General features: G+C 35.0%; 1 protein-coding gene across 2 annotated transcripts in view; it reads left to right on the top strand.

Annotated features, from left to right (window-relative positions):
• The window catches only part of LOC138710666 (nuclear exosome regulator NRDE2), a 37,376-nt gene that overhangs the window by 5,028 nt on the left and 6,895 nt on the right, over window positions 1-25,453 (top strand). For both annotated transcript variants that reach the window (XM_069841722.1, XM_069841721.1), the window contains exons 3-11: window positions 704-820; window positions 1,547-1,712; window positions 6,232-6,375; window positions 8,581-8,676; window positions 10,738-11,026; window positions 12,157-12,306; window positions 14,730-15,921; window positions 22,528-22,693; window positions 25,010-25,169. In XM_069841722.1, the coding sequence (XP_069697823.1) occupies window positions 704-820; window positions 1,547-1,712; window positions 6,232-6,375; window positions 8,581-8,676; window positions 10,738-11,026; window positions 12,157-12,306; window positions 14,730-15,921; window positions 22,528-22,693; window positions 25,010-25,169 (2,480 nt within the window). The remainder of the gene's footprint in view (window positions 1-703; window positions 821-1,546; window positions 1,713-6,231; window positions 6,376-8,580; window positions 8,677-10,737; window positions 11,027-12,156; window positions 12,307-14,729; window positions 15,922-22,527; window positions 22,694-25,009; window positions 25,170-25,453) is intronic.

Genomic DNA, 25,453 nt, shown 5'->3' with positions numbered 1-25,453 from the left:
TTGTTGCCAAACTTCCAGAATTATCCTGGTGTTCACTCAGCCTCCTATAAGATTGAATACTGAGTCTTTTCTGGGGATAAAAAGGCAGCTGGAGTGTGGTGCTGAGGTCATGAAAACATGGAGTTCTTCCTCTATGTCCCCATGCGCCTTATGGTGTTTAAAGAGAACTCTTTACCTTTTGTAATATAATTCCCAGTTGTCTCGAATTTCCCTAATTGTTGTAGGAGTATGTGTGCAGATGTTTTAAAGAATTGTGTCTGTTAATACTCATTTCTTAAAGACATAGACATGTAGTAACATCATATAGAGATCGTGATGTGGGAAGAAAATTTGAATTGGATATATTTAAAAGAAAAACAAATAAGGAAAATCAAAGCCAAGTTTAAGTGCATCACTTAGTAGGAAATATTTCAAAACAAACACACGTGCGAGTGTTGGAACTGAAGTTAATAAAGATCTACCTTCGAACGACCATGTCACAAGAATGATTATCTGAATTGGCAGTTTTGTCATTAGAGAACATCACTTCAATCCTGATTTTTCAAATGTATTTGTGTTAATGTGTAGTGATTGCATGAAGGTGAATTTCGAGAAATTGCTAGATATTTTGACCTGTCAGTATTAATTTACAAATTAGTTACAGTTGTAATTATTATGCTTGTTAGAAAAATTATTTTCATTACATTTTTATTGTAATTTACAGAAAGAAGTATGAAGAGCCTGAAATTGTACGAAATGACAGAAGAGACTTTTTTGAAGACAAGACATGTGAACGAGGATATCTTTCTGTTTCAACGTTGTTAAAACCAGCTGTGCCACAGTGAGATATTTTTTATAAATGATCGATATTTCTTGTGTTAAGCTATTTAAGGAATATGAAGACATTTCAGCCATTATTTGTAACGTATGTTTTTTCTTATCACTGTTACAATAATTGTATATATTATATCCAAATAATTATTTAAAGGTAGAAACTTAATTTAAGGATATATTTACAGGTCTGCCAATTTTTGTTATAAAATATTCATACATACTCTCTTCCTTTTCATTTGTGGGGGTAAAGGTCTAATGGATGTTACAGAATTTGTACCTCCATTTTTGCATTCATTGGTATTTTGGTCAAATTCTGTTAATATTTTAAACTAAATAAGACTTAATTTTTCTACAGAACTATTGAATATAATAGACTTCACTAGTAATTCATTAATTTGGTTTGGAATTAAATAATTTTTTGGAGTTTAAGAAAGCTGTTTTTTCTGTAACAGATGTGACAAATAACAAAATATTTTAATTTTACACGATTTTTTTTTAATTACTGTATTGTTTAAATATAAGAACAACAGTAATATATACATGAATGAAGGCGAATTTATACGAAAATAGAAAATACATATGCAATTATTTATTTTAATTATACCGCCATAGTGGCTCAGTGCTAATAGGCTGGATCGGGTGGATCAATCAGGATTTGAACTCGGGCTGTTTAATTGCAAGATAATTTGATGTATTTTTTTAATTTTCTTTTTTCTTTTTCGTATTGTATCAGGTATCATGCCCTTCGACAATTTACAGTTGGTCACATAGACTTCAGAAGACTGTCAAAGAAAAAGAAACGCCTACATCGCTATTACAAACATCTCCACCTCACTGACACTCCAGAAGTCATTTCTACTAAAGAAACGAGTGAAGACAAGAATGAACACAAAGCGAAGGTTTGGATGTTCAAACATTTAATTCACTTATAAAGCATTTTCCTGTTAAATTAGTATGTTATACCGGCATTCCGTTATTGTTCCATTAATCATCACTGTATGTGGTGGTGCTATGTAGTTCACCTTTTGTGATGCATGTTGCTCACAGATGTGGACATTTGGGAGAATGACACAAAGTCAAGAACCTACCCTTGAAAAAAAAAAAAGAAGTTATATATTATGGTCATATATCGATGTCTTCAGTGGACGAGTAGTATGTATATTCGTCATGGGATTGGAAGTTTGAAGATTCACACTGACGAAACTTAATGTTTAAGGAAGATAAATGGCTTTACCATTGAGAGAAAGAGTTGGGATCTCTTGTAGATTTACGTGTAAAAGAATATTGTCACTGTATAAGAGAGTACCAAGAAAAATTTACAGACTATTTCTCTCATCTATGTTAAATTCTTCTAGTCATAATACTGACTTTTCTATCAACAGGACTAACGAATTATGTCTTATATATGTTCCCACATCAGGAATGGAATTTAGTATTACAGATTGGCAAAGTGTAGAAAGAGTCTTAGATGAAGATATTTCGAGAGGAACTAACCAGTTTCTTTATTTGAAAAATTTCGTGGAAATTGAGTATTGCAACAAGTGAAGCAGAAATTATTAATAATTGTGTTGTATTTACAGTCAGCTCTGGATATAGTGAACTCGGTTATAGTGAACATTCGGCTATAGTGAACCTAAATCATTAGTCCCGACTCGCAGATATTAAAAAAATACATTAATATTTCTGTTTATAGTGAACTCTCGCTTCGGTTATAATGAACCTTGTATCCTGACAAATTCTTGTTTGAAGTATTATATACTATGTCCAGAGCATAAATGAAGGTACGATTTCGATGACTTTCAAACTCCATCAACCCTCTCCCAGTTTCCAGTAAGTGACCCGGGAAATTCCAAGGCTGAGTATGCAGTCACACCATAACAGTGTTTGTCATTCTTCCTGATCAGTCTGTTTCTAGTGTTCCAATAGTGAATGTACTGTATAAAAATGTCGAAGCGTAAAGTGTTTTCTTTGGAAGATAAAGCGAATATTATAAGTGACAATGAACATGGCCTTTCGCAAGCGGACGTGGGTCGACAGCATAGTTTAAGTAAATCAACTGTGAGTACCAGTATACAGTATACAGTGTAATGCATTCCACGAAAATTAAATATTTTATTTTCTTCACAATTTCATTAATTTCTGTCATTTAAGGTTAGGGGAAAGACACTTCGGATATAGTGAACCTCGGATATAGTGAACGAAATATGCAAGTCTGCGTAGGTTCATTATATCAGGAGTTGACTGTATTTACATTTCATAGTATTCGTACATCAGTTCACAGCTAGAATATGGAACATGTCAAAAAAAATCTTAATAGTACTACAAAGTCTTAATTATTGTCACAGTCTAGTTGAAATATATAAAAAAAAGTTTTACATTATACTAGTACAACACAAGGTGTTAGTATCGATACTTAATATAAGACAGAAGTACAGTATTTGTGTTATAAATTCACCTCCAGAATAAAAAGCGTGAAAAATTAGGTCTTCTTTAATTTGCCCCTAAATAATCTTATGTTTTGAGTTTTATTTTTTATATCCATAGAAAGGCCATTAAAAATGTTTACTGCCATATAACGCACTCCTTTTTGATAGCACAATAGACTTGCCAATGGAGTATGAAAGTCATTTTTTTTACGAATATTTATGCTATGAACTGTTGAATTAGTTACGAAGTTTTCACGATTACATGCGAGGAAGTTTATTAATGAAAAAATATACTGATAAGCCATGAGCATTATTTGTAGTTTTGAAAATGGTCCTAAATAATTCTCTAGATTTTCCAAAAACAAGCAGTTATTTTGGTCCCTTGTATGGTCCATCTTATAAACCTGTGAAGCAAACTGGTAGGGATTGAATGATAACATAGGAAGTACTGGAGAAGATATCGAAGATTGCTGGTACTAAAAGTTCTAGTTAAAAAACCATATAATAGCAGGGTTGCCAAATTGCTTAAACACCTTAAATGTGTTGTTGATCTGGTAACTTAAGAAGTATAAGGAATGTTATATGAAATCTGAAAAGTTCGGATTTTCAGCAGCTATTTTACTTGCATAGTAACTGTTGCTATACAGTAGATGCTGTTCTGGTTACGGATTAAGATAATGGGAACTCATTAAATCTTCAGGGTCATTGTGCATGAGGTTAGTTATTGACATCCTTGTAAATCTCACGTAATCTAATCTAATCTGGAATCCAGACTTTCTGAGTATATTCTGGAAATTGTCGGTGATAACTAAGCAGAATAAAGATCTAATTCCACTTCCCTCTTTCTAGAAGGAAACTACATTGGCATTATTTCTGATACATCTTTTAAAATATAATTTAAGAGTTCAAAATATTCATTGTGATGCGAAATTTGTGATGTTTTTGTCATGGTATATATGTAAAAACATTAATCGTTTTGAAGTTAACTTAATCAGTTCCATCAGGGAAGACAAGGGAAATAAAATCTATTAAGAGCTATTCTCTCTAGGATTGGACTGATTTTGCATAATGTCTTTTTAATGTTAACTTTTAAGGAAATTTATGTATAATTTTGGAAAGCTTTGAATGTCATCTTCTCTTTTCTGAATTTTTAGCAGTGAAAATTATCAAAACGAATTATTGCTTTGTCATGAACCTTGGAAAGGGCAATCAGGCACCATTAAAATACTCCAATCTTTTTATGACTTATAATGTATAACAGTTTCAAACATATAGTAATATTCAAAAACAGACTTTTGAATATTCAATCATGTTCTGAAACTTAACATTTCCAACCTTTCGGAACTACATACAGGTTACACCATCAGGGCAGATAGGTTTTACCAGAAAGGTCGCCTAATCTGTTGAGCTTGTTATATCAGTCTACTTCAGGCAACTGAGTATCATTTATTTTTCGCTATTTTTATATAAGAAAACTAATTGCTAGAGTTCAATGATACACCCAAATAACATGAACATAATATATTATAATATAAATGTATGTAAAAGTGAACTATAAATAATTATTCGGGATTAATTTTTTATATATATATATATATATATATATATAAAACTGTTGCCGCCTCCCTGTTTCTAATCGCCACCTCTCTCTATCTAGAGCATCTTCCCCATGAAGATCTCTAACAGTCATGGTCCTTCTGATGCCCTCAAACCATTTTCTCCTTGGAATGCTCCGTAGTCCTCTGCCTCTGGAACATTCTTTTAGAGCCATCGCTTTGTTCCTTCCTCATAATTTGTCCAAATCAGCTCAGTTGCTTTTTCTCGTTTGTGGTTGCTAGTCCCCTATTGGATGACTCCCCAGGTGGCAGATCGGGGAATGCCCACCAGATATGGTGGGTGCTGGGGAAATAAAATACCCAAGGCAGACCAAAACTAGACTGGCTCTCTAGGTTGCGGGTTATAGCAGTGGACCAGCTCTCCGCTATGTGGAAAAACCTACAGAACTACAAATCGTAATAAGCAACCTCGGATTAATAATGCTAATTAATAATATTATTACTAGAGAGAAGAAAAATCCAATTGTTGGGCCTCAAAAATAAGTATCTAGTTATATGATCTGCATAATTTATTTATTTACTTGTTTACTTATTTATTTAGTTATCTATTTATTTATTCATTCGTTCTTACCTTTTTTCCTTTGTTTGTTCATTCTTTCCTTCATTCATTCTGCTATTGATAGCCTCAGGCACTATGCAAAACCAATATGGCATATATCGCTAGGATGCTATAGTAACGATGATAAAGAGACGTTGAAGTTAAAGAAGTAATGGTTCAGCTAAGTGCATGTCAAATAGTAAAATGTATTGTGTTATTATACATGAGTAATTGTTTTGAATACGTATCATATTTTCTTCTTTGTGTTTTAAAAATATGTAAAATCGGTATCCATGTCTTGTTCAATTGTGAACTCACTGTCCCAGTTTAATGTTTTGTGACATATTTTAATTTCCATGGTTTCTTTAATTATGCATTAATGCAATGCACTGCTATTACAGATAATCTAATGTATTGAGCATGAACAATAAACAATATGTGCTCAATTGCCTAGAGTAGTCAGACATAAGAACCCAAAAGTATGCAACGTTCTGGTGACATCTGTTTACCCTGATTATGGAATCTGTATGTAGGCTAGTTCCTAAACATTAGAAATGTTAAACTTCCAGAACATGGTGGAATACCCAAAAATCTATTTCTGATCAAATTCACCATGAACGCCCAAAAACGCATATGTAGACTTATTCATTTCATTAATCAAGAATTCAAGTATAGTTTATTTGTATTTTTAATTAAACGCATGGAGTAATGTGGAATAAATTCAATTTCTTGTGCATCTATAAAGCAGATGTAGGGAAAGTTGCAGGAAACTTTTGCCATAGTAATTATTGTTTTAAAAAATGTGTATTGTTCCTACAGATCTTGAAATTATTTTCAGGAGTTACAGATAGACGATAGTAGCAAATTTACAACGGATTGGCGATTAGAAGAGGACTTGTCCAAGAACACTGCTCAGTACAATAAATCCCTCACTGACCAGCCAACAAATATTGAACTTTGGCTCAAATACGTTCAGTTTCAGGTATTCACTTAAGTTTATATGTTCAGTGTAATCTAAATAGTATAATATCATCACTACCACTACCACTATCATGATCATTATCACTATCATCATCATAAAGATCATCAAGACCATTACATCTGCTGCCACTGTCGCCATTACAATTCATCACAACATCATTATGATTATATAATTATCATAATATACCACCACCATCATCATTTTAATAGTTATTGTCACCTGATAGTTCTTGTAAAGAGATAGATTTGGAAGTACATGCCAAAAAGACAAAGTATATGATTATGTTTCGTGACCAGAATGTAGTACGAAATGGAAATATAAAAATTGGAAATTTATTCTTTGAAGAGGTGGAAAAATTGAAATATCTTGGAGCACCAGTAACAAATATAAATGACACTCGGGAGGAAATTAAATGCAGAATAAATATGATAAATGCCTGTTATTATTCGATTGAAAAGCTTTTGTCATCCAGTCTGCTCTCAAAAAAGTTGAAAGTTAGAATTTATAAAACAGTTATATTACCAGTTGTTCTGTATGGTTGTGAAACTTGGACTCTTACTTCGAGAGAGAAACTGAGGTTAAGGATGTTTGAGAATAAGGTGCTTAGGAAAATATTTGGAGCTAAGAGGGATGAAGATACAGGAGAATGGAGAAAGTTACACAACACAGAACTGCACGCATTTTATTCTTCATCTGACATAATTAGGAACATTAAATCCAGACGTTTGAGATGGGCAGGGTTTGTAGCATGTATGGGCGAATCCAGAAATGCATATAGAGTGTTAGTTGGGAGGCTGTAGAGGAAAAGACCTTTGGGGAGACTGAGACGTAGATGGGAGGATGAAATTAAAATGGATTTGAGGAAGGTGGGATATAATGGTAGGGACTGGATTAATCTTGCACAGGATAGGAACTGATGGCGGGCTTATGTGAGGGCAGCAATGATCCGGGTGCTCTAGAAGCTATGAGTAAGTAAGTAAGTACTTGTTCTTGCCTCTTCCTCTATTCTTCTTGTTTTTACTTCTGTTTTTTCCCTCTTTCAGTATTTCAAGCAGTGGTGACCAACTCAGCTGCTCTTACGAAGCACTGTATGAATTCACGTGCACTCACGAGCAAAAAAGAGTAACGTTGGTATTGCAAGCATTGGGACAATCTGCTCTCACATACTGCTTTTGTGTAGCGAAGAATGCACTTGCACAAAGAGCATGAGTTGGTTACCACTGGTTTAGAACCATGTGATCCATTTTACTTAATTAGTATTTACCTATGTTTTTTTTTTTTTTTTTTTTTAAATTTCAGTCATTTGCTTCTTACAGACTGAAACTGAAATCTGTTATACTTACTTATGGCTTTTAAGGAACCCGGAGGTTCATTGCTGCCCTCACATAAGCCCGCCATCGGTCCTTATCTTGAGCAAGATTAATCCAGTCTCTACAATCACATCCACCTCCCTCAAATCCATTTTAATATTATCCTCCCATCTACGTCTCGGCCTCCTCAAAGTCTGTTTCCCTCCTGCCTCCCAACTAACACTATACGCATCTGGATTTGCCCATCTGTGATACATGCCCTGTCTATCTCAAACATCTGGATTTAATGTTTCTAATTATGTCAGATGAAGAATACAATGCCTGCAATTCTGTATTGTGTAACTTTCTCCATTCTTCCGTAACTTCATTCCTCTTAGCCTCAAATATTTCCTAAGAACCTTATTCTCAAATCGTCGCCTGAATGCAAGAACTAGGTAACTTGATTTTTCATATTTTGTGACATCGCCTCTTTACTTATTTATTGCACTAAGGAATATGTCTCGTTTTCTTTTACCTGTTTGTTATATTGGAAAATAGATGTCGCTGGTGTTGTTCGATCAGTTACCTAGATCCTGGGTTACATTTTCTGCGATTTTTCCTATGCTATAAAAGAGGTAACTAAAAAACGCAAATTTCGAGTTACCTAGTTCTTTCATTCAGGCGACGAAATGCCCTTAACCTCTGTTTCTCTCTCAAAGTGAGAGTTTATTAGACATCAAACTTAAATAAAAATGCGTGCACTGTCGAGCAAAACATAAACTGCAGTATGTTAACTGAGAGTTTACAACATTATATCTATGCCTAATATATCGGGAACATCAACTACAATGCACGTCCTATTTAAGCAAGTCTTCCAGTCCATTCTTCAATATCTTTTCTTTGTTTACAATTGCAGGATGTCATCTCGCAGTTTGAAAGGCATTACCGCAGAGGTGGTGGAGCAAAGGGTGCTCGTGTATTGGCTGAGAGAAAGTTAGCCATCTTAGATAAGGTAAGACATGATTAACACCGACATTATCTACAATGTTCTCTTACATAAATCAAGTAGGCTGCTTCGGGAAATTTGTTTGAAAATAGTTCTTCAGGCGAATCATCAATGATATCTTACACAGTTCTTTTAATGCAAATTTACTTAAAATAATTGCTTAATAGGTAACTTTTAATGTATTCAAGTTGGTTGGAGTTTGTTTACACCATTTGTCCTTGTTTCCCAATGTAGTTTAATGTCATCCCTTCGTTCTCAAGTAATGTCATTCATTGCACAGTGATATTCATTCTGTATAGCATCTCCCATCTTTTATAAATGTTCATTGAGACAGTTATAATCATTTTGTAATTTAAAAGGTGCTACTTGATAACACGATAGTTACACTCAAAAATATTTTGGGCAGACCTGGCCGGAAGTGAAAATAGTTTTGCACTTTTATCTAATAAAATTATTCTTTAACAAATACATTGTGTCCGTAAATGATTCACACATTTTGACTTTCTTATACCAAGCTAAGTTTTACAACTAGTGAAAGTTTTATGTACTCTAATGATGCTCAGTGTGAGCACCATTTGTGACCCTACAGATGTCCAGTCTGTAATCCAGCTAATTCCAAACACTTTCTAGCATATTCGTGTCAATTGTATCGATAGATGTAGTAATTATCAGCTTCAGTTCATCAATATCCAGTGGTAAAGGTGACACAAACATTTTACTGTTCACATAACCCCATAAAAATAAGTCACATGAAGTGAGATTGGGGTGAGAGAGATCACTTTATCTCAAAAGCTCCAAAGTATCTAGAGAATGATTAAAATTATATATTACAAGAAATATTATCCTATAATATTGATTTAATTTAATGAAAATGATTAAATCCATTACATTTCTTACAAGACTTCAACAGTAAGACTTAACCTTTTGACTCCTAATTTTCACTTTAGTTGACAGTAACTTCTTCTTCTTCTTCTTCTTCTTCTTCTTCATCTATCCCTTATGCCTTGCAGCGTCGGGTCCTCCACCCATTTCTTATATCTCTCCTGGTCCAATGCCAATCTTCTTATTTCCCGGATTTCCATCCCTCTTCTCCTCACCATATCATTAACGTATTGTTCCCATTCTATTCTTGGTCTACCCCTCCTCCTTTTACCTTCTACTCTTGATTCGAATACTTCTTTCACTTTCCTCTCATCTCCCATTCTAACCAGATGTCCAAACCAATTCAGTTGTTTCCTTTCAATTTGTTCTACCACTGGTGCCTGCTGTAGTTCATTTCTAATATTTATATTTCTAACTCTATCTCTCTTAGTTTTCCCAACTACTTTTCTCAGATATTGACAGTAACTTTATCATTGAAAAAACTGTAGTAGTTGTATGAAAGCAGTAAATGGGTTATTGTGGTATTTAAATCTCGGTCAGGTATATATCAGAAGGCATATAAATTCCAGTGCTAAAGGAGAGAGAGATGGCTTAAGTGAAGAAAGTTTGTATAACTTGTTATGTTATCATTGTTTGCCTTAATAGAGAGATCATGCCTGACGCTTGTAATTATTCTTAACTTGTCAGTTGATAATTGTTTTATTTCGTTTATAAATTTTTCTTTTAAATGTTATATGAAATGTTTTTACTGCTTGTTTGTCATTATTGAACATAGCCTTCCTTTAAGGTTATCAGTGTTATTACGAGTACAATTCTGAATTTAGATTTTCCTCCCCAAACGGCACGTTTCATGCTGTAAAATTTAATAAACACTGAATTGTATATTTTGATGGGACATCATGTTTGTTTTCAAATTTTGAAATTGAAACCTAGGTATGTCAAAAGAACAGTGGGCCTAGGAAATGTAATACTCAGGGTCATGACTGGAGATTGTACGAAATTAGTCTTCCAGGAGAAATGTACTGGTATACGGTCTGGCAAAAATGACGATTATTAGACTTTAAACTAAAATCGAATGATGGTTAGTAGAAATGAAAATTGTTGAAGATAACTAATTGAAGCTCCACTGTGTACACTTTCCCGGTATGGAAATAATACTCTGAATATTGCTTGACCATATTCCAGGCCTTGCAGCATAACCCAGAGTCGGAAATTTTGTTGAAAGAGAGAATTGCCGTAGCAGAGGCAATGTTTCCTGCAGACACCTTGTCACGTCAGCTAGGAGACATGCTGGAAAAACAGCCCGCCAACCTTGCATTATGGCATGGCTACGTGGCAGCCACGCAGTGCTCCTTGGCAATGTGCACTGTGCCAGCTGTCACACAGTTGTATAACAAGGCCATGACACGTCTCCACCAACTCCGAAGAGGGGTGCCAGCTGCTCAAACAGAACCAACTGAGCTGAAAATTCTAGGTAGGTACATATTGTACAGTTGTTTTGCAGTGATTGCAGTAGCCTCGATTTCATTGTACTCATCAGCTCTGCAAAGGTTTCTTCTATAAACATACATGTTGGTGCGAGATTCTTTTTAACTGATAAGATAATAACGTATTGGTATCTAGCCAATGACTGATTCGTGCTGGTCAATCAGAGGTCAGTGCAAAAGGTGACAGTAATTTTTCAAATCCGTGTGGAGTATACTTCATCCTTATAGATTGCTGTTCTAATTATTGAAGACCATGGGTAAATGCAAATGAAAACGAATAAATTAATAATTGTTACAACTGTTGATACTTGGGTATGCAGGTATGCTTATAAAACCAAGATTGCTAGCAAAGAATGGAAACTTTCAGATTTGCTACCATTAAAGCTTCTTTTGTTCTGGGTGAATGGAAGAGAAGTCCTGGTGGTCTTAACTCCGCCAGAATAAATAAATAAAATAATAAATAATAGAGTTAAAGAGAAATCAACTGATACTACTAAGATTTATTGAAAAATCATCTGTCCTCAAGTGAGGTTGACCACTGGAATCTGGAATTATACACATCAAAATATAAAGAAAAATGTGAAATGAGTAAAGTTATTCACTTTGTACATTTAAAACAAAAAGTATGTGTTAACATATGAATGATATTCTAGAATTTGAATGGCTTCGGTTTTTTTTGGATGTGATGGCCGCGATATTAATTGATTAACGTTCTCTTAAATTAAAAAAGAAGTATTGAATGCAGCATTTTATAGGCAAAGCCAAATTGAAAGAAGTCATAAGTTTCAGATGTGAAAAATTGTCTAAAGACGTTATCCTCCTCATGCTAATGCCCATTCTTACAGCATAGAAATCACACAAGATACCGTACTAAACTTGTTTGGAAAGTGCAGCCATATCTTCCATATATCCTGGATTTATCAGATATGTAATGCAAACATATACATTTTGACACAGCAGTTACATCATTTGGTTGTTTTAATAATACTCAATATATATTTGCTATGGATCAACTTTTTTCATCGCAGTAAAACTCCATGTGGATTACATGTGATTATTGGAACAATGCTTTCACTAAATTAATATACATTTTCTTTAGCCACAATTTTTTTTCTAGCATTGCTGCAAGACTGTGGATTGTTCCTTCGTCAGGCAGGCCTATGGGAACAGCTCTGGTTGCTATTGAGATTATATCTGGAGCTGAACCTCTCACAACCTGACAGCAACCATTTTAAAATCAATTCCACTCTCTCCGAGGAGCTTGTCAGTAAGAAAATCTTCCTAATCTTAATGTTAGTCTGTACAAGTTATATTGATAGTACTAATAGTAATAATTTATTATGCTTGTAAGGGTGGTGTTGGAAAATAGCAGAATTACTCTTTGATAGATTTACATTTAAGTGTGTTTGAAGGTCGTGAAATACTGGTAAACATCTTTGATGTTTCTAACCTCAGGGGCTCATTTCCTATGAGTATGTGGTTGGCAACCATGGGATCCCGAGCCGAAATTAACATTACTTCTACTTCCTTGTATCAATCTCTTTTCTTTTCTCTTTCCTGGTCTCACTTGACAATTTTTTTGTTTTTTTTTTTTTATATCCCAATGGTAAAATATTAACTTTCGAGTGCTAGGGTGTATTTCCTTTCTTTTCTGTCTTTTATCTGGAGCTTTATTTTTATCTCTAAACTTTTTGGTGAAATAAACTGCCTCTTTACAAGTCAGAGGAAGTGCCAAATTCAAAACAGTCTACAATCTTCCTACAAATGCTTGTATACGTATGATGAATTACCCTAGAAGAAAAGATTCTGGATATAAACTAGTCCCCCATTTGGATGCCCAGAAGGGGATTGTTTGTAGGGGCTCTAATCATAACACAGTTTGAAATTCTACAATGAAACGCCAGAAAATTAATATAATCTGAGAAATATAAAATAAAGAATGCACTGTACACTGAAAATGTTGATGCTTTTTCGAATTTCTGAATCTAATATAGATGAAGTTGCAGCAAAGAAAAATCAACTAGGAACTTGTTGCACATACTAAACACAAAGCTATCAACATTTCAGATAAAAGTGTGGCATATTAGAAAACAAATAGAGGAAATGTAGTGTTCTGAGTATTTGATTGATTGATTAATTAATTCTTTGGTGTTTCTTAATCATTGTATTGTAATAAAGAAAATATTATCACTAAAAGTCCTTTCTTTTAAATTGTACTACATATTTATTATGAATCTTGGATTGATAAACACTGGCCTAAATTCTAATCTAATCTAATCTAATCTAACCTAACCTAACCTAGCCTAACAAACAGTATAATAATCCATGGCACTACAGCCCATGAAGGGCCCAGACCGACCAGCCAGCTGCTGGCCTCACGTCCACATGCCGAAGCAGAGGTGGACGATCATCCAATCAGAATGGAGGTATCGTGTGGTTAGCACGATCCCCCCAGCCGTTATAGCTGGCTTTGGCAACTGGATTTTGCTACCTATCGTAGCTCCCAAGTGCATCACGATGCTGGGTGAGCACTGGCCAAAATTTCATGAGAAAAATTTTCTTCTCCCATGAGGACTCAACATACAGTATAGCTACATATTTTGCCATGCAATAAAATGCATATATTGTATTGGTAGGTTGGCGTATAATGTTGAGCAGTTAACAATGATGTTATTTGCTCTCTTGCACTTCAACATTTAGCAGGAAGACTTGTAAATTAAATAAATTTGGACAGTGAAGATGATGATCTTGATCCCTATCTTCATTAAGATTATAGAAAGGAGATTCTACAATACCAATTTTGTGTAAATGTTTACTGAGGCACGTAATCTGATTGTTGCCACTACACACTACAGATACACAAGAAAATTCAGTTATTAATTTAGGTGTACTACATAATATCTCCCATTTTTTCCATTTGCATTAGGGGCATTGTCATTTTTTTATTATTAAATTGTTATTTTCTGATCATATTATTCTTTTAACAGTATAGTAAGAAGACACAGATATAAATTGACTTTGGAGGAATTTTGCTATTTTTCTTGGTGAAGAAATCAGCTGTCTCATTGCCTACGACTCTGCAATGTGCAGGGATCTACTGAATTATCAATAATTAATTTAATTTGACCAGTTGTCTTACAGGGTATAGCCTCACCTACCCAATTCCCACCCTCCTCTTCACGTACTATAACCTGTTTTAAACAGCAAGGTACAAGTAATACATTAATGTCTATATCATAACTAGGGTTCGGAAGTTGATGAAATATCATCTTTTTTCTGAGACATCACATACAATGCAGGATGCAATAGAAACTCGTTTCACTTCATCACGAACTAGTATAGCCTACTTTTATTTTGCATTTATTGCATTCTATGGTCTTTTATAGCCTATTGGTAATTTCATATTTTCAGAAATTTAAAGTCATTTTATAGGTCATTTTTCTTTGATTTTTAGGTTATCAACTTCCCAGCCCTAGGCATAACATAGTAAACATTATAAATGTTTCTTAATAAAATATTTACTTGATGTATAATGTGTATATATTATATATTTTTATGAATTTACATATTTCATTCTGTTTTACTAAATATTTATATACACATTTTGCTGTTGATACTACATAAAAATTTCTTCTCTAGTTATTAAAGTTTCTATATTATAAAAAATTAAACTATCAATGTATCTTACAGCTGAAACAGAAGAACGAATACTCTCCTCACAACTACCTCTGTCTGAAATATGGCTTCGTGTGGAACAGCTGCGTGAAGGAGTTCATTGGCTTCCCTGGGTATCAGATGAAGACTGCGAAGATCCACAACGTGTGGTGTTTTCTGATGATGTCTCTGATCTCCTCCATCCCATAACTACTGCATCTCTTCTTCCTAATTTGACAGCGATAGCATTAATGCTATTGAAAGTGCCACTGCTGCCATGCCGAGACACTGCTCTCAGAATTGTCTACAAAGATCAGAAATCGTGGTATTGGGATGCTGTAGAAATGCTTCTTCCTGCTTTATTCCCTACGGGAACATTGGAATTGGAATGTGTAGGGTTGTTCGCAGATGTGACGCAATTGGTGATAGGTCCGCAATATTTGGATAACAGACTGGGCCAAGAACAGTACCTGGAATTTGTTGTGCGAGTGTTTCAGTTGTGTGCTGACTGCTTGCCAGAGCCGTCGAGGACAGCATTTTGTGTTTGGTGGCTGCGATTTGAAAGACTTCTCCTAGTTCTCAATAGGTTAGGTATTTGCAAGTTACCACAGAATAGGAAGAAGAAGCTCAAATCTACTGTGAAAGATTTCTTAAAACAGGATCGCAATAGAAACAATTTACTGTTTTATCGGGAGTATGCTTTAATAGAATGTGAACTGGGTCATCATGAAGGTGCTAGGAAGATACTTACAACAGCCATAACCGCGCAACCAGGCAGTCTGCCTGTAGTAAGTGTGTTGAACGACCAGGAAAAGGCTGGTCTGGGATCTCTGTATCGGACGTTGTGTGAATTATACCTCTCTAATGCAAAATCATCACCAGAAAATGCATCAACATACAAACAGAAGGCTGTGTCAGTTCTGATTGCACTGGCTCTTGGCAAGTCCCTCACGAGCTTGGAATCCTCTTCACATGAGTCATTAGACCAACTGGTTACTGTCTCAGAGAAGTTCCATCACATTGCCACTGAGCTATTGCAAGATAGGAGTGCAGACACTGCAGCAACATTTAGTGAACATCTCCTCCCAGATTTTTGTGTTGATTGGATTACTTGTCATGCATGGTTCTTGTTCCTCACTCACTCCACCTGGGCAGGTGGGGCCATCTTCGAAGATATTTTGGCCAAGATTCCATTAGCTTCTAGTTCTCCTAGCTCGATTGTAACTGTGTAAGTATTTTTTCTGCATAAATTAAGAAATTCCTGATATATCTTGCAGTGTCCTTTTACTTTCTCATTATCTGTAGCTACTTTAAAAACATCTTTTGATGTACAGTTCCTAATCACCATTCCTCTCTGTTGATCCACTTTTCCTCCTTCAGTCCTCAATCTGCCAGTGTAGCTCAATTGATGGGCTCGTTTGCTTATCTGGAGCTGCTTTCAGACATGAGATTGATTCTTAGTTGGATTCCCCCCCCCCCCCCATCCCCGAGGTTTTCCCCAACTGTAAGGCGAATGTCAGGTAACCTCATGGCAAGTCCTCAGCCCACATCTTAATAAATACCAGCTTAGTATCAGCTTCATCTTCATCGATGCTAAATACAGTAGAACATCGATAATGCGAACTAAATGAGGTTGGGGGTAGTTTGGATTTTCAATTCGTTCAGATTATCAGATACAGTAGAATCCCTCTTAACCGGCACCAAGGGACCAGGCTAGTTTCGGATACGAGATTTTACCGGATAATTGAATATATATTAAAAAAAAATTGTCCGCATTTTGTGATACCAGTTATTGAAACTACAGCCATGTGAAGCTTATTTTTCAATCACTTGATCATAACTAAATACCATAAAAACTGTATGGATTTTCTTTTAAAAGATCTCACAACACAAATAATGCACTAATTTTAGGTTCGAATATTTACTGAACGTGAAAGTTCATGCGAACTTCATAATATGGCAACACTGACAGCCCAGGCTGTGGCAACAGGCAGGTTTTTTTTTTTTTTTTGGCCTAACAAAAAGTGCTGTTGTTTTGGTATTGTCGGTTTATTGGGTGCTAGTTTCGAGGAGAGATTTTACTGTCTGTCATCCTCTGAACATGACCGAACCATATTAACCTCTTGTTTATGTATTCTTCCCCGAAGAAAGGATGGGCTGATTCTTGGTGGTGAAAATCTATATTCTTTATAGTTATTCATACAATAACATTCTTCGTAAATATTTTGGATTGGCATCTGCCTATGGTGAGACCAAAAGTTCGGATAAATTGTCTTTCCATCTCGTCTCGGTACTCATGATGTTAGTATTTAAATGTAGTTTTTATTTAAAAATAAGTTTCTTAATGCTTGTTGTTAAAAACTTCATACATTTCATTGTTATTGTTGAAAATAAAAATTACCCCATTTACAATGACACTCTAAGATATAGTTTTTAATTTGTTGTTGTTTAGTCAACTGTCGAAATGCTTCTCTATACACTACATTGTTTTCCTCTGGGAGAGCAAATGAATTAAAAAGCAGAGTTAAAAATGACTGACACTTCTTCCAGATAATCCAGGATGTATTGTCATAGTGCTGCTTATGATTAGGTTTTTCTCCGGAGCGGTTGTTTGCACGCTTTCAATCGGAGACCTCCGATTGATGCTGCGCAGGCTTTATGTGCTGTGGCGCAGACATACACTTTCCGCTGAGCATTCCTTTAACCGGATCAGGTAGTGATTGGAGTCTGCTGACGTCCGCGTATCTTTTAGAATAAGTGTGTAATTTTTTGTTGTTTATTTTCTCTTTTTTATTTACCTCTCTCTCTCTCTCTTTTTCTTCGGCTCTTCTTTTTTTCTTGTTTTGCTTGAAGTACCTATGCACTATGTTAGCTGACAGATATTTTTCTAGTTTTGAAATTCATAGTGTATGTGGAAAGGCATATTAGTTTTATGTCATTGATCAAATTAATAACATTAAAATTAACTGAAAATTAACGCAGAAGTAAAGCTTTTCAGTAGCTAATGTAAACATATATAATTTTCCTAGAAACACTCGTTTATTCACAAACAATTTTTGTCAATTATTATTCTAATCGGTTTAGATTAACGTAAAATATATTAATGGAGCTTCAGAATGGAACAAAAGAAACGTGTGGTATCAATGGGTTAAAGTTTACTGTCCAAAATAATTTATTAAGATTCTTCACCTGACAGGATTGTGATCATTGTGTTAAAGGGTGTCAATATTTGAACTGCCTCGTCTAAAACGCGTCACTCTTCCTCTGTAATAAAAAATATAAGTGGATATCAACTTAAGGATAATTGTAATTATGTTATTACCACACGTTTCTTTAGTTTAAGAATGAAACTCAATATTTTAACCCAATAACTCAAGTTGCCTTTTAAATATTCCATATAAGTTATGTATGATTTTTATTGCCTCGAAAGTTACGTTTTATAGAAATTTCAAGACTTTTTTGCTAGACTGTGGATCTTTGGAACAATAACACTAAAGCAGTTTAAAAAATCGTATCAAATGTTTTCCGTAATTTTAAAACTACAAAAACGATGATATCACTAATTAACTGTCAATGTGTATCTGAATGGTAATAATTTATTTTTGACAGCAAGTACGAGTACCACAACCGCGCCTCTTAATGTTAGCCTAAACACTTACATACCTACATTTTAAAATTTAGACCTACTCAGAGAATCTATCTAACCTGGTCCACGCCATAGAGATTTCCAAATACGGACCTGTTAGCGTCCTAGGAGCGTTTGGCCTTTCTGGCAACACAATCACCAACTCATATTTCATTTCAAGTAAGCGGCTCATTACTGAAGTTTGGAGTTTCATCTCGTAACAATATGCTGGATCAATCTTAGAGGGTCCTTTTTTGCTGAAATTCTTCTGCTTTTCAGTTTTTCATTCGCAATGTTACTCTTTCTGCACACAAAACCACGAAATTATTTATTAGAACTTTTATATATATATATATATATATATATATATATATATCAAAGTAAACACGCTTTTTAAAAGAGTTCAAAAGTGTTTTGAACAGTTAAATTTACTTACTTACTTTCTTCAAGTTCGCGATTGTGCGATCACTTCAAATGGTCTAACAAATTCGAAGTACCTCCACCCTTAGAGTAAATTCGCCCACAAAGTTCACAGCATGCGACTTTATTATTATCTTCAACTAAATTGAAGAGTTTTCATGCGACGGATATATAAATGGTGCCATTTAATTCCACTCACAACTACCCTCAGTCCGTACACACCGGTCGTCCTTGAGCTCTATGTCTTCCAACTTCGCTTCGCTCCGAACCACCGCATCCCTCCTTTGTTCCCTGTTCCACCTACGATAGTATCGGAGATCACTGGTGGAGAGCTTTATTCGTAATCTCCGATTTCTCTGTGGTAGTAGTCACTCCGATGAGTAGCACTATATTGTCACCTTGCATATGATTGTGTGTGTTTTGTTTTGTTTTCCTGTTGCTGAAAACTTAGCTTATTCTTAATGTTATTAATTGATTAACGGTGTAACTTAGGTATTCACAAAATGTAATCATTACTTTTAGTAATGGCTATGACCATGTATTGTGGGTCCCTATCACCACGGCATGGCGCGTCCTCAGGTTGCGGATAGAGGAGACGGCCTCCAGATATGGAGGGTAGCTGCGAATATATTGAATAAGCAGTCGTGGACAGCCGATAAGGGGTGGTCCTCCAGCTTGGGGGTTGGGCGAAGGGCTAACAACCCATCACCGTAAAAAACAGCTTGTTACGAATCCCTACAATAAGCCTCGGAATAGGACTGATTCTCTGGCATGACCACAGCAAAGGAATAAGGTTTTGAGATTTGGCACTTGGAACGTAACTAGTCTTTATAGAACAGGAGGGGTAATATTAGTAGTAAAAGAACTAGCTAGATATAGAATAGACTTTGTGGGAGTACAAGAGGTTAGGTTAGATGGGAATGGCATATCACAAATAGGAGATTACTTGTTGTATTATGGGGAAGGAAACAATAATCACCAATTAGGAACAGGATTCTTTGTTTATAAAATAATAAAATCAGCAGTAAAAAAAGGTCGAATTTATCAGTGACAGGTTATCATATTTAGTACTTAAGGGTAGATGGTACGACATCATAGTTATAAATGCTCACGCCCCTACAGAAGAGAAAGACGACCATATAAAAGATAGCTTCTATGAGGAATTGGAACATACTTTTGATCAGTTACCTAGATATCACATGAAAATTTTATTGGGGGATTTCAACTCTAAAGTAGGACAGGAGGATATTTTTAGACAAACTATTGGAAAAGAGAGCCTACACGCAACTAGTAGTGACAATGGAATTAGATTAGTCAACTTTGCCACATCGAAAAATTTAATTGTCAAAAGTACAACATTCCCCCATAAGGATATACATAAATATACTTGGACTTATCCAGCTGGATTGACACACAACCAAATAGATCACATCTTGATAAATAAACGGAGACATATTAGTATAGTAGATATTCGAACTTTCAGGGGTGCAGACTGTAATTCTGACCATTATTTGGTGATTGGAGAATTAAGAGAAAGATTATCAGTAGCCAAGCGAGTAGAGCAACAGGTTAATATTACTAAATTCAATATTTTGAAATTAAAAGACGAGGAAACTAAGCAAAATTATCAGGTCGAAATTTCGAATAGGTTTGCCACTTTAGAAAGTTCCGACGAAGTTGAGAAAGAATTAGATGTTAATAGCGTGTGGGAAAATATCAGAGATGGTATCAAAATTGCAGCTGAGCAGAGCATAGGTTATTATGAAACTAAGAAAAAGAAACCGTGGTTTGATGAAGATTGTTGCATGGTAGTAGAAATAAGGAAACAGGCAAAATTGAAATTCTTACAGGATCCAGTTGAGGAGAAGAGAGATAATTATTTCAATGAAAGACGGGAAGCAAGTCATACACTTAGGAATAAAAAGAGAGGTTACTTGAAGGAAAAACTGAATGAGGTAGCAACAAATAGTAAGAATAAAAACATTAGACATTTATATAAGGGTATAAAGGAATTTAAGAACGGATATCAGCCAAGGGTAAACGTGATCAAGGATGAGAATGGTGACTTGCTTGCAGACTCTCCATCAATCCTAAACAGATGGAAAAACTATTTTTCGCAACTTCTAAATGTACATAGGCCAAATAGAAATGATTGGGACGAAATTGAAATACAAACTGCTGAGCCATTTATACCCGAACCCATGCTTTCAGAAGTCGAAATTGCGATAGAAAATCTGAAAAAGTACAAGTCTCCAGGTATCGATCAAATTCCAGCAGAATTAATACAAGAGGGTGGAAGTGCATTATATAGCGAAATTTATAAACTTGTACTTGCTATTTGGGAAAAGGAAATTGTACCAGAACAATGGAAGGAGTCCATAATTGCACCTATTTTTAAAAAGGGGGACAAAACCAACTGTGGTAACTTTCGAGGAATATCACTTTTGTTGACGTCGTACAAAATTTTGTCCAATATTCTTTTGAGAAGATTAACTCCGTACGTAGATGAAATTATTGGGGATCATCAGTGCGGTTTTCGGCGTAATAGATCGACTATTGATCAGATTTTTTGTATTCGACAGATAATGGAAAAAAAATGGGAGTATAAGGGTACAGTAAATCAGTTATTCATAGATTTCAAAAAGGCATATGACTCGGTTAAGAGGGAAGTATTATATGATATTCTTATTGAATTTGGTATTCCCAAGAAACTAGTTCGATTAATTAAAATGTGTCTCAGTGAAACATACAATAGAGTCCGTATAGGTCAGTTTCTATCTGATGCTTTTCCAATTCACTGCGGGCTAAAGTAGGGAGATGCACTATCATCTTTACTTTTTAACTTCGCTTTAGAATATGCCATTAGGAAAGTTCAGGATAACAAGCAGGGTTTGGAATTGAACGGGTTACATCAGCTTCTTGTCTATGCGGATGACGTGAATATGTTAGGAGAAAATACACAAACGATTAGGGAAAAACGGAAATTTTACTTGAAGTAAGTAAAGCGATCGGTTTGGAAGTAAATCCCGAAAAGACAAAGTATATGATTATGTCTCGTGACCAGAATATTGTACGAAATGGAAATATAAAAATTGGAGAGTTATCCTTCAAAGAGGTAGAAAAATTCAAATATCTTGGAGCAACAGTAACAAATATAAATGACACTCGGGAGGAAATTAAACGCAGAATAAATATGGGAAATGCGTGTTATTATTCAGTTGAGAAGCTCTTATCATCCAGTCTGCTGTCCAAAAATCTGAAAGTTAGAATTTATAAAACAGTTATATTACCGGTTGTTCTGTATGGTTGTGAAACTTGGACTCTCACTCTGAGAGAGGAACATAGGTTAAGGGTGTTTGAGAATAAGGTGCTTAGGAAAATATTTGGGGCCAAGCGGGATGAAATTACAGGAGAATGGAGAAAGTTACACAACGCGGAACTGCACGCATTGTATTCTTCACCTGACATAATTAGGAACATTAAATCCAGACGTTTGAGATGGGCAGGGCATGTAGCACGTATGGGCGAATCCAGAAATGCATATAGAGTGTTAGTTGGGAGACCGGAGGGAAAAAGACCTTTAGGGAGGCCGAGACGTAGATGGGAGGATAATATTAAAATGGATTTGAGGGAGGTGGGATATGATGATAGAGACTGGATTAATCTTGCACAGGATAGGAACCGATGGCGGGCTTATGTGAGGGCGGCAATGAACCTTCGGGTTCCTTAAAAGTCATTTGTAAGTAAGTAAGTAAGGAAGTAATGGCTATGATTTTTTTAATTCTGCAGGACAAGTTGTCGTAGGGAGGCTTTGTTTGAGAGCTACGTCAACATGCTACATCACCATTGCAGTGAATCTCCAGGCACGTACTCTGTCCTGCAAGGAGTTCTACAAGGAGCTATGAAGGAGTTCCCTAACAATCTTTACTTGTTGTCCACAGCTGCTAAACTTCAGGTAAGAAGAACTGGAGGTGTAAAATATGAAGTTTATTTATCATATTTGTGGTGGATAAAGCATTTTCTCGAAATACTTCAGTTTCTCCTGCTTTTTGGTTTTAATATTGCTTCATTGTTGCCGGGTCTGAATAACCTCTGAAGCTGTTGTTAAGTTAGTGATGCTGAACTGTCTGGAGCTCCTTCAGATTACTCTCAGTCAAAGCATTACTAAGTAGTAAATTACATAGTACAGTACATACTGTATTTGGAGGTGGATATAATTATTAACTTGGGGGGCATGGAGGTAGAGTCCCATGATTTCTTAACCTCGGCACTAGAATAAGGTTGTGTGGTTGGCACCTGTCTCTGACCGCACTTTTCCCCTAGGAGAGACCCAGTACTCAATTTCATAGGAGGCTGAGTGAACCTCAGGGCCGTTCTGGAAGTTTGACAATGAGAAAATCCTGTCACCACCAGGATCGAACTCCGAACCTTCCAGTCTGTAGCCAGCTGCTCTACCAATTGAACTGTCTGGCCATATTAACTTCTAAAGTTTTAATAAATAAATAATTATATTATTTTACATAGTTATACCAATTATTAATAGTTCTTGGTTATATTGGTGAAATCATTTAATTATGCCTGTTATTGTTACTATAATTTCAACTCTTTATTTAATGTCCCTTTCAAATTGTAGGGAATATTCATAAATAGGGACACCATAAAATGGTGAATAAAATATATCAAAGTCGGTAAATAAAACTGCTGTAATTCGTGAAGAAAGTCGTTATTTAAAAATGTAAATCATGAAATAAATTGGTATTTAAACATGTAAATTATGAAAAAGTCTGTATTTAAATATGTAAATGGTGAAAAAAAGGGTTGAAATGAAACATGGAAATCACTTTATCATTCATTGCATTCAGTAATTTGGTTTTGTCATTAGCACGTCATAACTTAATTCAAATTTAACCAGAGAGAACTTCTGCTGGTGGAGAAACGCCAACTTTGAAGAGCAGACTAGTATTAATAAGGCCAGTTACACCATAGATGGCTAAAAATGTCAAGTGAATATAATAAATATTAAGCCTATGTTCATTTGCAGACACTGACAGGTTGCTTGGCTGCCAACTTATCAAAATACATTATTCCTTAGTTTTCATTCCTTACTCTCGTTGAAAATGTGGTAAATATCTTTTGTGCGAGATCGTGCGTATTTGCTTGTTTTCCGCACAGAACCAATACACGGTAAGTGTGAAATACCACATTCAGTATTCCCAACGTAACACACATAACAATTTCCCTCTTCTTACCGCTTAAGCGCGACATTCATTTTACTGCTTTAGGCTTTTAACATATTATTTTTAGAGACGTTTAACATAGTAATAATTATAAATTGGAAACTTACCACTGCAATTTCACCTAAATTGCAATGTTAATTATTGTTTTTAAATATTTGCAAAAATTAAGTAAAGTCTACTACTCCACGAAACTTATTGCATTCCTGATACAAGTAACATTAAGGAAGCCGTGAAAAAATCAACAAGCTTCCAGATGCCGATGTTATTACTGCAATATGTTATATAAATAATATTGTTAAAATATTAAAATGAAAAATAAATCATTACATAACCTTACCGTTTATCAATTGCATGTTTGTTTTAAGTTCGCATTTATAGACTGGGGGGGGGAAAAAAAAGACAGACGTATATCACGGCCTGCTGGAGTATAGTAAACACAGAAAACATTTTATAGCAACAATGTTGAAGAAAGATATTTTGGTTTTCCGAAGTTGCCGTCATTAAACAGAAACCAACATGGAGATTTCATTGCAACTAATTAGAAATTCGTCTTTCAGGTATGTAATAAACGATCTTTGCACAAAATAATGTACGATACACGAGCGGTATGTTTGTTTTCATGTTCTCGGAAATTAAAAAAGCTCAACTACGTTTCGCTTTTTCAATCTTTTCCTCGACCATGAAAACGTCAACATACCGCTCTTGTAACGTATATTACTATTAGACATTTCTTCTTATTGTGTTGGTGTGTAACGAACCTGAACATTGTGCTTGCATGGTACACAAATTTTTATTTTTATCTTGTAGTTAGATATATTTATGTATGATAAGTTATTAGATGGTTCTAATTAAAAGTTCATTAACTTTAATCAGTAACTTATTGGTCCCAACATGTCAATAAAGCTTGGAAAGACAAGCAGAGTACTTGGAGGAAATTGCTTTATCTTTTATAAATCTCACAGAATTTGTTAGGGATTAAATCCCAGTTCCTTTTGATGAGAAGCTGTCAGCAAAATAAGTTGTTTATGTTGCAGGCAGGTGTAGATGGCATGGGAAGTCCATGGTGGAAGGTAACAAGATGCTTCACAGATGCAGGATCATTGACAGCACGTTTATTTCTGGTGCTCATAGCAAGACAGCGCCAGTCTCAGAAAGAGAAGCAGGATTTACTAACACACAACTATTTGCACACAGGTAATACTTTTATGTATAAAGGGAAATCTTGATGTATCTAGGGTCATTGTAGTTAGCCTTGGACCTTCGTTATAAACAAGGAACGGATTTATATGAACTAAAAATGTATGAAATATGTAAATATATGTGTACTTAATTTTATCAAAATATGGACTTAAAATGATAAAAAAAAATGACTATCTACGTTAAATATTAGTACAGTTTAATCAAACTAAACAAATAATATAATGGACCTACCTTATCTTTCATTGTACTATTTTGTTATGTGAACTTCAAACAAAGCA

This window comes from Periplaneta americana, chromosome 12 (genome assembly GCF_040183065.1).
Source record: "Periplaneta americana isolate PAMFEO1 chromosome 12, P.americana_PAMFEO1_priV1, whole genome shotgun sequence".
Lineage (NCBI taxonomy): Eukaryota > Metazoa > Arthropoda > Insecta > Blattodea > Blattidae > Periplaneta > Periplaneta americana.
The sequence above is the reverse complement of the archived record's forward strand: the minus strand, read 5'-3'. Positions and strand labels throughout refer to the sequence as shown.